Source organism: Phacochoerus africanus, chromosome 3 (genome assembly GCF_016906955.1).
Source record: "Phacochoerus africanus isolate WHEZ1 chromosome 3, ROS_Pafr_v1, whole genome shotgun sequence".
Lineage (NCBI taxonomy): Eukaryota > Metazoa > Chordata > Mammalia > Artiodactyla > Suidae > Phacochoerus > Phacochoerus africanus.
Genome location: NC_062546.1, coordinates 183242847 through 183259706, shown reverse-complemented (window position 1 = coordinate 183259706; position 16860 = coordinate 183242847). Strand labels below are relative to the sequence as shown.

Here is a 16860-nt window from a genome sequence, read left to right as displayed (position 1 = left end):
CCTCGTATTTAATCTTTGTTTCTAGCTAATGAAGAAGGTCTTATTATTACCAGTGTGGGAAACCTGAATAAACTGAAGCTTGTAAAAAAGTCTGCAACCTGTAAGGTGCCAGATTTGGGAAATGATGGAGCTGGATGCACATAGACTCATGTCTTTTTGACTCCAAAGCCCGTGCTTTTAGTGATTTTTACTTGATTACCTCTTAAACATTTTCTCCTTTTGAAAAGTGTTTTAAATTATTGTAGGGAAATTGCCAGTTATCACACTCAAAAAGAAAATTCACAATTTATGTGGTTCTTTCTGATAGTTTCAGACTCAACAGGCCTGCCATGAATCTGAGGTTTTGAGTGTTCATTATCAGTATTGTCTAATCTGAATCATGTGAAAATAACTTTCCTTTCTCCAGTGAGGGACTAGTCATTCAATAAATGCAGAGAATATCGGTCTTGTTCTAGGCAAGACCTGCCCTCATTTTAGTGGGCGTATTTCTTCCTGCCCTCGTTTTAGTGGGCGTATTTCTCTTTTCTTAACCTGTTTGGCTCAGAGCAGAGCAATTTGTGGCTTCACTAGTGTTTTTTGGGCTTGTTTTTAAATGCCGTCTCCGTAATGTTAGTGTGGTGATAGGGAAGTCATGCTCGAAAATTAGACTTGCCACAGATCAAAGTCAAGCAAAAACAGTAAGCGATTTCTCACGACTGACACAGAGTTTTGCAAAGTTCTCTATAGCACTCAATCTCTTCATGGCTCAATATTTCCAAGATTTTGTTCTTTACTTCATTTCAACCTTGAGAAGAAAGAACTTGGAAACTTCAGTCAAGCTTTAGGATCTCAGCATAAGAATTCTAAGTGCAAATATTTCTTGACGTGTTTCATCTTTTTTTTTTTTTTTTCTCTAGAATTGGATGCTCCCACCAACCTCCAGTTTATCAACGAAACGGACTCAACCGTCACGGTGACCTGGACACCACCTCGCGCCAGGATAGCCGGCTACCGATTGACTGTGGGCCTGACCCGGGGAGGCCAGCCCAAGCAGTACAACGTGGGGCCATCAGCCTCTCAGTACCCACTAAGGAATCTGCAGCCTGGCTCTGAGTATGCTGTGACCCTCGTGGCCGTAAAAGGCAACCAGCAGAGCCCCAGAGCCACTGGCGTCTTCACCACTTGTAAGTCAAGATCTAAATGGCTTTTCGTAGCGAAGTCATAGGTTCTTACCTATATTTGCATTCTCTGGCCGAGATCCTTATATCCTCTCAGACCAGCACTTTGAGGAATGTGGTTTAAATAACACCCAGTGATGTGAAACTTGAAGGCTTTTGCATTAATGAATTTACCAAGTATTTGTTAAGACAAGGAAAAAAATCAGCAACTATGTCTACACCCTAATACTTTGGGTATCGAATGATAGCAGTAAATGCGGAACAAAAACATCTACCAGTTGAATAGAAACCAACAGGACAAGAAGCTAAGGAAGTGATTTCTTTATGAGTGTGGATGGCAGCCGTTTAAAGTATTTCTGCAGAATAGAATCATTTTTTTTTTTAAATCTTTCTTAAATTACTCTTGCAATTCTACAGAAGGAAAAGTACTGACAGTAATTTTTGGTCCTGTCTGTCTTTTGCTCAACATTTTACCAGAATTCACCTTACATCTCTTACATATCTACACCATAATAAAGGCTTGTATTCATAAATTGATTTCTATTAAATGCATCCTCATTTACATGACAAAGAATTATGAGACCCGTAATTTCTAGAGAAGCATTTATTATTTTTAACTTGACATTCTGAATTACAGAAGGACCTCACATAACACTTTTTCAGCATATATTGCAACTGTGAACTGGCTTGCAGTTTCCTAAAAGCTTTCCACAAATCTTGTCTGTTGACTAATTTTAAAAATAGATGTTAAAAAGCATTCAAAAAGTGAATATAAGCTTAGTTTGTAAATAACCATGGAGTTTATTTCACAAAGAAAATTTTCTATTAAGTTTTCCCTGTAGGAATTAATAATTTACCAAAAATTTATTTCTATTTAAATTTAGAGTTATAAGTTTGGCTAATGAAGCCTTTTTCCTCAGTAACTGCTAATCATAAGCAAATGAAATCTGCTTTTTATCTGGAAGTTAACCTTTAAATTTTGCTCTTTCATGTTACATATTACATATTATTCAGATACTCGAATCTATTAACATGAACTTAATGTTTTTGTGTTTCTTGTAAATATCAATTTCTTATAGATGACCTTCACTGCATTAGAATGGAGATTTCCATAGATTTAGTCTTTTACTGACTGTGTATAATTCTATGTATTACCTTTTTTACTTTTTAACTTTTTAACATGAGTTTTTTTATGTAGTTTCTTTTGTTGGATAGAGTCCCTATAGTTTAATTTGTCTTTTATTTCTTTAATTTTTCATATTTATTTTTATTTCATTTTAAATGATACTAACAGTAATTAAATGGAGTGGGGTGGAGCAATACTATTTCAAGTACTTTTGGAGAGTCTGATGTATTGGACAAATTGCACAATGCATTTATAAAAATATAATTTCAGGAGTTCCCTCTGTGGCACAATGGGATTGGCAGCATCTCTGCAACGCCAAGACACAGGTTCAATCCCCAGCCCAGTATAGTGGACTAAAGGACCCAACATGCCCCAGCTGTGGTGTAGGTTGCAGCTGTGGCTTGGATCTGATCCCTGGCCTGGGAACTCCATATGCTGTGGGGCGACCCAAAAAGATAGAAAGAAAAAAAAATATATGAAATATGTATATTTCATTTGAGTTAACTGATAGTGGAACTACTTTTATTAGAAAAAGGTCAAGATGGTGCTTTTAGTACACCTTCAAAAAATATTTGTTGAATAGATAATTGTGAAAACAGCTCAACCAAGCTTTGATTCAAAGAAACTTCTGTAAGCAGGGAGTTCCACAACTTCACTTGAACTTCAAGTACTCTCTGAGGCTGTAAACCTCAGCAGGGCTTGCATAATTTTGAAACTGCTTTTAAGGTTCTGTAGCTTTTTACTGTTACCAAGCTGAATTCTGGGAATAGTTTTTTGGGTTTTATAACTCGGGCTGCATTCTTCAAAGCATATGGCAGGGGTGTGGGGAGAGCCGTTTCTATGGGAAATTCAGCTTACTCCTTTATAAATAGGGCAAATTTTATTTTATTTTTTAACATCCAGGCTGTCCTTCATCTAACAAGAGCTGCCAGAATCCGTAACTCACACTTACAGTCATATTCTTTGTTTGACATCAGTTTGTGGGTTTGTGGTTTGGAGAGTTTCCTGTAATGGTCTTCCCAGGCAGAGCGCATCCTCTTAAACCTGGGAAGGTTCTCGCTGGCTGGCTCAAGCAGTAGAAAACACCCAATCTTAAAGCCCAAGACAGTTGAGAAGAATGTACTTTGTGAAAAAAATTGTGACTTGACTTTCACAGATTTTCAGTGCAAGAAGCTGAGTACTCTCTGAGTGCTTTCTTGTGGTTATTAACATGATCACCCCAGAGTTCCCTTATGGTGCAGCAGTTTAAGGATCTGACATTGTCACTGCAGTGGCCTGGGTCACTGCTGTGGCACAGGTTCAATCCCTGGCCCCGAGAACTTCCATATTGCACAGGCATAGCCAAAAAAAAAAAAAAAAAAAAGAAAGAAAAAAACTGGCCACCCAGGGCTAGTCATGGCATTTTGGCAGTCAGAGGCAGCCAAGTGGTGTATAATTTCAGAGACTCTGGGAAGGCATCACTGGTTATCCATCCTAATTCCTCTGAAAATGTCATCAAATAATACCATCCTTATGAAACAGCTCTCTACAGCAGAACTTCAATTCAGCCATTAGAGCAGCCATGATAAAGTGGCCCATAGAGATATTGTATTGTTTCAGACAACAGTATTTTAGAAATAATTTTTAAAAATTACACATGAAAATCCAGACTGGAAAACAATGGAAGAATTTCTACTTCTGTATGACAAAGATAAAACAATTAACTGGAGCTGAGTAATAACTACATGGTCTTAAAGACTTTAATCTCAAATTGGAGATAAGTCTTTGTCTCACTAGCCATTCATAATTTAGCATATATACATTTTAATAAACTGTTTTCCCAGTGGGCACAATTTGGTTGGGACATAAAGACGAAGGAATTGTGAAGGCACCAAACATGTAACCAAGACCATCCACACACTTTAAAGCCTTGAATTTGACTCATTGAAACAAATGTTGTGTCATGAGGCTTTTGAGACCTCATCTTTCCCATAGAAGCCAGTTTTCAAAATGCTTATTCCCATTATTACAAGGTTTAGTTGTTTTGTCAATTGCAGTTCCCAGGCTCGGGGTTGAATCTGATCTCCAGCCACCAGCCTGCAGCACCACAGCCACAGCAGCACAAGATCTGAGCCTTGTCTGTGATCTACACCATAGGCCATGGCAACGCAGAATCCTGAACCCACTGAGCAAGGCCAGGGATTGAACCTCCATCCCCTTGGATACCTGTTGGGCTAGTTACCATTGAGCCACCATGGGAACTTCCTTGCCAATTGTATTTTAGAGATTCTAAATTTATAATGAGATTTGTAAGACTGTTGAAAATGTCTGTCTCAACTTCGTGTTCACATATTCTTTTTCTTTCTTCCTTGTTTTTCTTTTTTTAAGGTATTATCTTTACTAAGAAATAACAGTGATGTCAGGATGCTAGGAGATTCGAAATAAGCTTTTGTTATAATTCTTAATTCCGGTGGCAGAATACTAAATCTCTGCAGTATGATTATTCTGAATGAATAATCACACATTTAAAGGAAGAATCTTTAGAATTTATAAGTGCATCTGTGATGGCAGATTCTGTCTAACTTGAGTGTGACATCTCTTTGCAACCAAAAATAACTGGCCATCATTATGGAATGATTCAGCAAAAAGCTGTTTTTAGATAATCACCTATAATTTAACCATTATTCTCAAAATAATGACTAAGAAGCAGAGTGATGATCAGCTTGTGGTGACCAGTTTTACATTTTATTATTTATTTATGTGCTTGCTTTTTAGGGCCGCACCTACGGCATATGGAAGTTCCCAGGCTAGGGGTCCAATCAGAGCTGTGGCCACTGGCCTACATCACAGCCACAACAATGCCAGATCCGAGCCTTGTCTGCAACCTACACCACAGCTCACAGCAGCATGGATCCCTTACCCACTGAGCGAGGCCAGGGATCGAACCTGTGTCCTCATGGATACTAGTCAGATTCATTTCCACTGAGCCATGATGGGAACTCCCAGTTTTACACTTTATATATGATTCTATACTGGTGATATAGGGAAAGTTATTGTCAGCTAACTCAAATCCCAAACATAATGGGAGTTCCCTGGTGGCCTAGAAATGAAGGACTTGGTGTTGTCACTGCTGTGGCTCAGATCTGATCCCTGGCCCAAGAACTTTCGCCTGCCATGTGTGGGGCCAAAAAACAAAACAAAACCAAGCACAAATTATAGAATCCAAGGAGGTGAAAGGGTCCTCTGAGGTCATCGAGCTCCATGTTATTCAAATGTGACTCACGGACCAACAGCCTCGGTGCTATAAAAATGCAAACTAGCACCATGCGGACCTACTGAATCAGAACCTACCTTTCAGCAGGCCTCACACCATGTGTGTGGCACCTGAAAGATCAAGAGGCACTGACCTATTGAAGATTTTCACATATGTTAACTTTTGGATCTATTCGCTGACTCTACTGAGGTTCTCAATGACAGTATTTGTACACTGCATTCTCTGTGATTCCGGAGTTTGAGCATATGCTTTGATTCCATTTCACAGTGCAGCCTGTGGGCTCCATTCCACCTTACAACACAGAGGTGACTGAGACCACCATTGTGATCACATGGACCCCTGCCCCAAGGATCGGCTTTAAGGTAAATGACAGATTCCTTATCCCTTGTGGTACAGCCCAGAGGCGCCCTCGTGTTTCTGGATGTGGTTGGAACAGGATGCTCAGGAGTCAGGAGACTTGGGTTTGGTCCTGCTTTTGCTCGTGTACCTCTCTGACTGCATCGTCAGGGCATCGTAGTACTTCTGCCTCCCTGAATTGCTGGAAGGAGGGACTGAGGCAGTGAATGCTTTGCAAAGAAGAAAACATTACTATGGAACTGTTAGTTGTTGTCTTGTTTTCTCTCCTCTTTCCCATAGGGAACTACATTTTAAAATATATGGGAAACTGCATTTGTTGTGTTGTTCTAAATGGTATCAACAAGTTCACAAAAACCAATTTAGAGAGACCAATTAAACTCAGAGTCACTCAAAAATCACATTTTCATCCAATCAGTTTCATCTCAACTTGTTCAAAGCCCCTTGGGAGAATCTCTTAATAGAAGTTAAGATTAAGGTCTACCCTGTAGATATCTGGGTGCATACTCTTTAAAGTTAGGAAGTGATGAATACAAATGAATGTGTTTAAAAGAATTCCTTTCTTTGGCATTTAGAGTGTGGAGAGAGAAATATTTATTATAATTGAAAATCAAGACTAAATCCCCATGATTGTTTGTTTAAAAAATACACTAAAGACTACTTTTTTTTTGAAATATACAAATGGCATAGTGATGGTTATGCTACTTAAATATAAAGAAACCCTCTTAAAGATTGTCAGTGTACCTTTGAAATTTCCCTTAATAGTGTCATTCTGACTTTCAGAAGCTTTATAACATACTAAGAGTGTCTCTAGATTTGTACACTGTTTGATGACATGGTATTAGGTTTTTGAAATAAAATACTAAAAGGACTGAAAATCCTGGGCATACTCATTTTAATTATTCTTTTTTAACATACCACCCTGCAGTTGAAGTTATGAATTCACCTCTTCAGAAAGAGTGCTTTTGGGAGTTCCCATTGTGGTTCAGTGGAAACAAACCCAACTAGTATCCATGAGGACTCAAGTTTGATCCCTGGCCTTGCTCAGTGGCTTAAGGATCTGGCATTGTTGTGCATGCGATGTAGTGTAGGCTGCAGACATGGCTTGGATCTGGCTTTGCTGTGGCTGTGACATAGGCCAGCAGCTGCAGCGCCGATTCAACCACTAGCCTGGGAACTTACATATGCCGCAGGTGTGGCCCTAAAAACAAAAAAAATTTAAAAATTCAAAATAATAAAAATGTTTTAAAAAGAATCCTTTTGAAGTACAAAGTGTAACAGGGGCTGTTACCTTCAAGTTGAATGTTAATAACTCAAAGAAAGAACTAAAGGATTTCTTCCAGTGAAAAGAAAATAAGAAATAAACCGCTGTGTAGCCCCAAGCCCCTGTGTGCTTCAGGTTTGTACCAGGAGATTATTTATCAAACAAAACAGTATGTAATGACATTTCTCTGGAACCTTCCATTATGAACTACCTTAATGTGGTTTTGGAAAATAATGCACTTAACTTGCATCTTCCTCCAGTTCCGGGGAATTTCCAGCTAAATTACTTAATAGAACTAAAGTAAGGTCCCAACTCATTCCCATCTGCAGGTAGAGTACAATTCCTGAGGAGTCCACATCATGCAAAGCATAACCACAACCTCTCAGCAGTAAACCAGCTCTGAAAACATTTGTCCTTGGTGTTTATTTTGCTTTTCTTCTTCTAGCTGGGTGTACGACCAAGCCAGGGAGGGGAAGCACCACGAGAAGTGACCTCAGACTCAGGAAGCATCGTTGTGTCCGGCCTGACTCCAGGCGTGGAATACGTTTACACCATCTCAGTCCTGAGAGACGGGCAAGAGAGAGATACCCCAATTGTGAAGAAAGTGGTGACACGTAAGAGGAGTTCTTTGCCTTTTTTCATTTAGTTTTTTTAAACTGTTCTGCTTTTTTTAAAAACAGTGGCTGATAGTGATATCGTTTTTACTTATGATAATGACGCAAAGAAAAGATTTCACCCCTACTTATATTATTAGCTATTTCCAAGTTTGGTGTAACAACTTCAACTCATGTCATATATTCCATGGCATTGGAAGTGTTCTTTCCATGTCAAAAACATTCTATGAACTGGCAAGACAGAAAAAACTTCAGTACTGTTACAAAATTTAAAACTGTGAAAAAAGAAATGCTCTCAGAGAATTGCTCTCCAGCATGGTTTCATAGTATAACTTCTTGAGGAAGGAGGAAGGAAGGGAGGAAGTGGGGAGGAAGGAAGGAAAGAAGGAAGGAAGGAAGAGAAACATTCTACAACTCAAGTGCTTTGTGTTAGCTTTAACTTTTAATGTAATTTTTTTTTCTGCTTAGCACTGTCCCCACCAACAAACTTGCACCTGGAGGCAAACCCTGACACTGGAGTGCTTACCGTCTCCTGGGAGAGGAGCACCACCCCAGGTAAGCCTGGGATGTATCAGAGAACAAGTACACGCAGTGCCTTTCCAAGACAAAGTTAAAAAAACTGTGTTCCTTTCAGAGAAAGGGTCGAAATTATAAGTACCTAGCTCTCCATACAAAAATACAGGAGTACATGAATGTACATCATAGAGTGACATATGGGGCGTTTTACTGCATGTTTCTTTGTTTGTTTGTTTATTTTTGCTTTTTAGGGCCACACCCATGGCATATGGAGGTTCCCAGGCTCAGGGTCCAACTGGAGCTACAGTTGCCAGCCTACATCACAGCCACAGCAACGCCAGATCCGAGTGGCGTCTGCAACCTATACCACAGCTTACAGCAAAGCCAGATCCTTAACCCGCCAGGGATCGAACCCACAACCTCATGGTTCCTTTACTGCATGTTTATTTAAATCATAGCAAAGTGAACAAGGAAGACCCTTATTGAACTATGGCGAATCATGAGGGCTGAGGAAAAGCATTCTGGGAAGTGCCTTTTGCTCAGTGGCCATTCAGAATTGCCAAACAAATGCTGAAGTTATAACACCTCCTTTTCCTTCTATGAGTTATCATAGATTCTAGGTTTATTACTCAATAAACTTAGATATTTCACCAATATTTTGTCATGAGTTGCACCACAAAAATCTAAGGGTGATGAAAGGTAGAAATGACTTCCATTTTACAGAATGAAAAATCTGAGACTTGGAAATTTTACAGAATGAAAAATCTGAGACTTGGAAAAAATTGACTCACCTACCGTCACAATTTTTTTTTGTCTTTTTTGTTGTTGTTGTTGTTATTGTTGTTGTTGCTATTTCTTGGGCCGCTCCCGTGGCATATGGAGGTTCCCAGGCTAGCTGCCAGCCTACGCCAGAGCCACAGCAACGCAGGATCCGAGGACCCAAGCAGCGTCTGCAACCTACACCATAGCTCACGGCAACGCCGGATCGTTAACCCACTGAGCAAGGGCAGGGACCAAACCCGCAACCTCATGGTTCCTAGTCGGATTCGTTAACCACTGCGCCACGACGGGAACTCCACAAATTTTAAATGTGACAAAACTGCAATTGTAGCCTGTGTTTAGTTAGACTCATTCTCACACCCAACTTCATGCATTTGGATCTTAATTGTTACTTTGTTTTATTTATACTTGATACTGAGAAATTGGCTAAATGATGTTCCATGACTATTTTTAAAGCTTTAAATAAAGCATTTGTTTAAACCCCTTGTTCACACACTATTAAAAATTATTTTTAAAATCCTAAAAAGTGTAAAGATACCTATAGCAATATTCAAGAATCATGATGTACCAGGATAATGGCAGGAGAAATTTTGATATTGCTGATCTTTGCCAAGCCCACATGAACATCTCTTTAAATGAGAAATGTTAATTAAAATATAATGGTATCATTTTCATTAGTTATATTGGGGGAATCACAATCGAGATATTAAGATACTCGTCATTGAGAAAATTCTAAATTAAACAAAAACAGAAATTCCAACTAATATTGATGGCATCCATAACTGCTATACTTATTCATTAGATGGATATATTTAGTTAATTATTTCAATTTCTGTTTGTGCTCTAAAAATTTTTTAAACTTTGCTTGGGTGCACAGCGAAGGCAATTATCTCTAAGTCTGATCGATATGTATAGTCACACACAATAAAGCTAGCTCAAAATATCCTTTTTTAATTCCCCTGTGAAGTAAAGTGATTTTGGTGAAGTTTTCATTATCTGTGGAAACATCATTTATACCAAAACTACACTATTTCCAGCCGAATTACTCTAAATTTGAAACTTTTAGGTTGGCAGATTTCATGCTTGGCAGAAGCTAGATCATTAATACTGAGTGTTAATGGATGGCCTAGCCTGTCCATCTGGATGGTCACTAACTAACAGGTGAAATGACTGAAACATTTATTTTGCATAGTTGGATTTTCTTGTATATACCACTTTAGTGGTCACTCTGTTCCTAATGACAGAGTAGATCATCATTTTCTCATCCTTTAGTAAGTTTAACTTAAATATTTCCCTCATTTTACTTTTAGTCTGTGCCTGTGGATCTCTGGTCATCACTGTTTTAAATTGAAAACATCTCTCTCCTCCCCCTCAACCCTCTTACTGCCAAATTTCTTTCTTTTTTTAATTCTATTGGAGTATAGTTGACTTAGAATGTTATATTAGTTTCAGGTGTACAGCAAAATGATTCACTTATACATATACATATACATATATCTGTTCTTCTTTCCCGTATAGGTTATTATAGAATATTGAGTAAATTTCCCTGTGCTATACAGTAGGTCCTTGTTAGTTATCTATTTTATATGTGGTAGTGCGTATATGTTAATCCCATACTCTTAATTTATCCCTATCCACCTTTTTCCCATTGGTGACCCTAAGTGTGATTTTGAAATTCTTCTGTTTGTTTCTGTTTGATAAATAAACTCTTTTGTATCATTTTTATTAGATTCTACATATAACTGATATCATATCTGTCTTTTTCTAACTTACTTCACTTAGTATTCATAATCTATAGGTCTATCTATGTTGCTGCAAATAGCATTATTTCGTTCTTTTTTATGGCTGAGTAATATTCCATTGTGTATGTGTACCACATCTTCTTTATCTTACTGCCCAATTTCTACAAATCTTGAAGTCTTCAGCAGTTAGCATTCCTTCTCTAGAATAAGGAGAGCCACTCTTTTTTTCACTTTGTCTCCTTTCCTTATTCCTTTCCTGTAAATCCCATAGGTTCAGACCTTGCAAATTAGGAGAGCCCACTTTGGGGGATGTGCCTAAAGATAAGAGCCATTCCATGCTAAGCAGATAAGGCAGAATATTCTTCACCTGTCTGCAAATGATCCATCAAGGAAAAGCAGGGTAGAGTCATAGAAGAAGCATGGAATCTGGAGAAAGAAAAGCCTTTGGTAATCATGTCCCCTTTCCAAGATTTTCTTTAAACTGAGACCATTAACACCTGCCTCAAAGTGTTGTCAGCTCTGAAGGACAGGACTCTAATACAGAAATGCTGAGTCATTTCCCTGTTTCCCTGTGAGGGTCCATCTATCATTGGAGTCTAGTTTAATAGGCTTTGGGTTGTAAATGTTCTGTGCAGTAACTTCATCCTTTCTGTTTTCTCCAGACATTACTGGCTATAGAATTACCACCACCCCTACAAATGGCCAGCAGGGATATTCTTTGGAAGAAGTGGTCCATGCAGATCAGAGTTCCTGCACCTTTGAAAACCTAAGCCCTGGCCTGGAGTACAATGTCAGTGTTTATACTGTCAAAAATGACAAGGAAAGTGTTCCTATCTCTGATACCATCATCCCAGGTAATGAAAAAATAAGCTGTTATCCTCAGACTGGCAGTTCCAATAAGAGTGGGGATTAACATCTTAATCCCCAGATGGTTGAGTGTTATCAAATACGTTCGGGATTTAATTCTGACCTCCCAATAACACTCCTCAGAACGATGAAGTCAAAGCACTGTTTGGACAAATGCTTGCTGTTAACACTGCTTGACTGTCTGTGCTTCACTGGGATGCTTTTGTTGCGATGGGTATGTAATGGAGTGGCAACCATGGCATTAACTCTGTACTGTCCGCTCACGTGGAATTATTACTAAAACAATGTCATGTGTCTATACCCAGTACTTACAGGCGAAAAGTAATATGGTAAATGCATCCCATTGGTACATTTGTGCCTGATCTTACAGCCTCCATATGTAAGCACTGAAATAGCTCTTGGCTGACACATTCAATTCTTCATCTTGCCATTTTAAATCCTTCTTTTTTAAAACTGAAAAAAAAAATCAAAGAAAGGCCACACCTTTGGGGTGTTCTTTCTTATGAATTGAATGACAACATTAAGAAGACCTATCGAGGGATAGGTTTGCTGTTTGTCCAAAATTGAATCACGACAGAATGAAAGTATTGGACGGATTGTATTCCTCTTCGCACTATTTGGTAGAATGCTTTTACTAATGCTAATTAAATAACTTTGATTATGAGTTGAGCAAAATGTTAGCAATGGCCTTGGACTCAGGCCTGTCTTTTGCCCGAATGTGCTTTTGAATGGCACATTTCATGCCATACATTCATAATGCAGTAACATTATGGCTATAATGTTGTTATGAGTTTCTGTATGGGGAGAAAAACTCATCAATTTTTTAACCCTCTTTATGCAAGCTTTATTTTCCTACTTAAAAAAAATGGATTTTTTAAAACATTGTTGATACTACAGATATTATGTCTAAGAATGGTTTTGACATTATTTGAAAAATTATACGACTATAATTTTTCAAACCTGAGGATTCAAACTTTACTGTTTGGGGGATTTCCAAAAAACAGACCAACAAAAATCCCTAAAGGAATGGTGTAACCTCTTTTGTTCTCCCAGGGAAGCAAATTCTTCATGATGCTTAAAAAGTCTTTTCAGATAATTTGGGACAGATTGCATATTACCATCATTGCTTTTAACACCATCAATTTTACCACTAGTAACCTGATGTACACTGCTTTATTTTTTCCTCTTTTTTGCCTCTGTTTTCCTTTTGCCCTCCTTTGCTTTGTAACTCAATAGAGGTGCCCCAACTCACTGACCTAAGCTTTGTTGATATAACCGATTCAAGCATCGGCCTGAGGTGGACCCCGATTAACTCTTCCACCATTATCGGGTACCGCATCACAGTAGTTGCGGCAGGAGAAGGTATCCCTATTTTTGAAGATTTTGCGGACTCCTCAGTAGGATACTACACAGTTACAGGGCTGGAGCCTGGCATTGACTATGACATCAGCGTTATCACTCTCATTAATGGCGGAGAGAGTGCCCCTACTACACTGACACAGCAAACGGGTGAATTTTGAAAACTTCTGTGGTTTGAGACATGGATGGTGTTGCATGCTGCCACCAGTCACTCTGGTTAAATATGGATGTTTCAAGGGAAAAACCAGCAATTTGTCAAAGATTAACAGAGGGTGGGATGAGGGGGTAAGGAATGCAATGCATAGGCTAAACTGATTGGATGAAGACACGTGCAATGGTCTCAAGTACATTTTCATTTAAACTTCAAATATGTATAAAGTTAGAGAAATATAGCTATCTGTTCTATCAAATACAAAATGGCAAAAGCTAATTGAATTTGCAGACCTAGAATTAAAAAAAAAAAAAACTCCAATATTAATGCCAAATTACATCACGAGCCCAGTTAACAAGAAGAAATGTACTTCCAAAATGTACCATTATGCAATTTCCTTCTACTTTTTGATAAACTCTACCATGTAACTGTTGTAACTGATTGAAATTTAGGGTAGAGCAGAAGGAGGGGTTTTGCAGTAGGAGAAAAAACCTTTGGAACATTCTAGGTTTCATTGCCATGATGAGGTAAAGAAACTCCTCTTTAACCACAGTTTGGGGACCAGCATGCAACATTATAAAGGTTCTCTGGCCTGCATGGTAAGAAACATGCTGAGAACCAATCTGCATGAACCTTTTTCACTTGTTAGTAGAATTCACTGAATGGAATCTAGTGATGCCAGTAGCTGTAGTCACTCCTGTCAGGGGAAAATGTAGGACCCTCTTGTCTTTTTGTCTGTGTGCATGTGTTTCTTCGGAAAGTATTGCTATGTCTCTCTTTGCTGTGTGGCAACTTAAGCCTCTTCAGCCTGGGATCAAATAATCACCAGTGGTATTAATCATGTACTTAAAAATCAATGTATTTGAAAGTGAAATTAAAATTATTCTTTAAAACATATTGATGGCAGAAAGGTTAAAGGGGCCTAACAGTACTGGGGGTAGTGTTTTTATTTTTAACAGTAGTTCACTATGATTTAGTGTAGATTTAGATTAAACTATTTGCATGAAGATGACTCATTTCCTTTATGCATGAAATACCGGTTTTACCTTTCCAGCTATTCTTCTGAGTTTTGATTGGTACATTGCATTGACTTAGTCTTCCTTCTTGTTTGAAACCAGCTGTCCCTCCTCCCACTGACCTGCGATTTACCAATGTTGGTCCTGATACGATACGTGTCACCTGGGCTCCACCTCCATCCATTGAACTGACCAACTTCCTGGTGCGCTACTCCCCTGTGAAAAATGAGGAGGATGTGGCAGAGCTGTCCATTTCTCCTTCAGACAACGCAGTGGTCCTCACAAGTAAGCAGCGGTCAAGTGTATGTGTTCTGTAACTACTAAGCTACCTCCTGAGGAAAGAATTCTGTGTGTTCAGGTGGGAGCAACAGGAATTAAAATAGCCACAAGAGAACGACAAACTCAACTCCAAATCTAACAAGCAGCTTTGCAAATTCTGAAAGATGTCGTGTTATTATTGTTATTTTAATATATCTTTGCTATCTGCAACTTTTCAAAAATCAGAGTGGAAAAACAACCAACAGTGAAGTTCAAAGACTTTAAACAAGTTCTGCTTCCAAATAAGCGCATAAAAATAAATGTAGGCCAAGAAAAATTAGATGACGAAATCTAAGTGGGTTAGAAAGACCAGAAATGAGATTGAAAACTGTGTCACCATATCTGTTTTATTTCTCCTTTTTTATTCTTAAGTGTCAGCAGGTAATCTATTTGATATATGAAAACTTAGAAACAGTAACTGGTCACTCGGGGTAGATCGGGGTTCTATTTTGAAGAAAGAGCAAGAAGTTTAATTTGTACTTCAAAAACAAACTGTTAGCAGGATTTCTCTGAAGGCTGAAGACTTAGAAAACAACTCACACTAAAATAAACAACAATTTATGGAAATTATTTCTTTCTAGTTACCACCCTTTTGAAATTGATATCTTTTATTAAAGAAAATAAAAGCAACCTGTGACATGGTACTGTGTTTCACATAAATGTCACTTCTCCTTATTTTCAGTAGTCTAGAGTAGAGTAAAAGCACAGATATAAAAACATAAGGAAGTCCCTGGTGGAGCAGCAGGTTGAGTCTCCAGCGCTGTCCTCTGCTGTGGCTTGGGCCACTGCTGTGGCACAATTTCAGTCACTGGCCTGGGAACTTCCACATGCTTCAGGCATGGCTTAAAAATAAATAAGGAGTTGTCGTCGTGGCTCAGCAGTTAACAAGCCAACTAGCACCTATAAGGTTTGGGTTTGATCCCTGGCCTCACTCAGTGGGTTAAGGATCCGGCGTTGCTGTGAGCTGTGGTGTAGGTTGCAGACACAGCTCGGATCCCACGTTGTAGTGGCTCTGGCATAGGCTGGTGGTTGCAGCTCCAATTCAACCCCTAGCCTGGGAACCTCCATATGCTGCAGTGTGGCCCTAAAAAGACAAAAGGCCAAATAAATAAATAAATAAAAATTAAAAATAAATAAATAGGTAAAAAGTTTTTTTAAATATATAAAAATTTCTATAGGGAAAATAGCCCAATTTAGTTGCATTACCAAATGATGGTCTGAAAACATCTACCTTTCAAACATGTTAAAGAAAATGAAATACAAAGAAAGGCAGCTCAGCATGACCATAGTCTTGATTTCTCATTTCATGACTAAGGGCAAGAAATCCTTATATCTGAGTGTCATTGGGGTGGTTGTTTCTGTTCTGGAGCATTCTGGAGCCAGTAGTTACTGCATTACCCAATACACGAGGCCGCGCTTCAGCACCACTTTCTGCCCCACCTTAACCACAGATCTGTCGCATGTTGTTCATATGTTCTAAGATCTTATTCTAGATTCAACTATAGATCGCAAGGTAGTCATTCCCCCCCAGAGAAGCCATTATTGTCCTACTTTACAGATGAAGCCACTGAGGTCTCCAGCGGCTAAGTAAATTGCCTCTGGCCAAGCAGGAAGGAGGAAAAGGGAGTCCAAGCATCTGCTCTCTTCCTCTCCTGCTTTGGCAAAACTTGCAAGGGCCTCTGCAGGAGGGGAGAAGGTATAGAGGCGAATAGGGTCTCCTGAGTAGGAGTTCAAAGGTTGGAAACCTTACCCTCTGCCTTTTATGGTACCTCAGAAAGAGAAAAGTATGTGTATTCAGTGTATACCCAGGAGTGTCTATTCGATTCTTTTAAATATTCTATTCTTACTTTAATATGGCAGAACCCATCACTTCCTATGAGTATGACTCTTTCCCAAAAAAGGCTAATTAATGGTTAAGACCACTGGTGTTGGCTCAGGTCCACTCCTGTGTGATCTTGGGCAAGTATAATCAAAGAAGACAATTTCTCTGTGCTTCAGTTTTCTCACTTGTGAAATGGGGATAATCATAAACCAAACTTTTGGAGGTAAATGGATTTATTCATTATCGTGAATGCCTTGATGGTTTCACAAGTGTATACGTTTGTCAAAAGCTCTCAAACTAAACACTTTAAATATTGGCAGTTAATTGTATGGCAGTTAAGCTGCTTTTAAAATTAGCAAACTACCTGTTAGGGCTATTGTGAGGAGTAAGTGATAATCCACAGTGCCAGAGTCTTTGTCATGAGCCCTCAATAGAAGTGAACGATAGCACTCAATGTGCTGCAGACATTCTGTCTTATTTGAGATGTGGCTGAGTCATGCTCACAGGTAGAATAGAGGGCA

At 38.8% G+C, this 16860-nt stretch overlaps 1 protein-coding gene across 8 annotated transcripts in view; it reads left to right on the top strand.

Moving 5' to 3' along the window:
* Positions 1-16860, top strand: part of FN1 (fibronectin 1) — a 73371-nt gene that overhangs the window by 29496 nt on the left and 27015 nt on the right. For 4 of the 8 annotated variants that reach the window (XM_047773435.1, XM_047773437.1, XM_047773433.1 and 1 more), the window contains exons 20-26: positions 897-1163; positions 5804-5898; positions 7600-7768; positions 8237-8323; positions 11469-11660; positions 12910-13182; positions 14302-14484. In XM_047773435.1, the coding sequence (XP_047629391.1) occupies positions 897-1163; positions 5804-5898; positions 7600-7768; positions 8237-8323; positions 11469-11660; positions 12910-13182; positions 14302-14484 (1266 nt within the window). The remainder of the gene's footprint in view (positions 1-896; positions 1164-5803; positions 5899-7599; positions 7769-8236; positions 8324-11468; positions 11661-12909; positions 13183-14301; positions 14485-16860) is intronic. The other 4 variants (XM_047773440.1, XM_047773439.1, XM_047773434.1 and 1 more) reach the window with 1 other exon arrangement.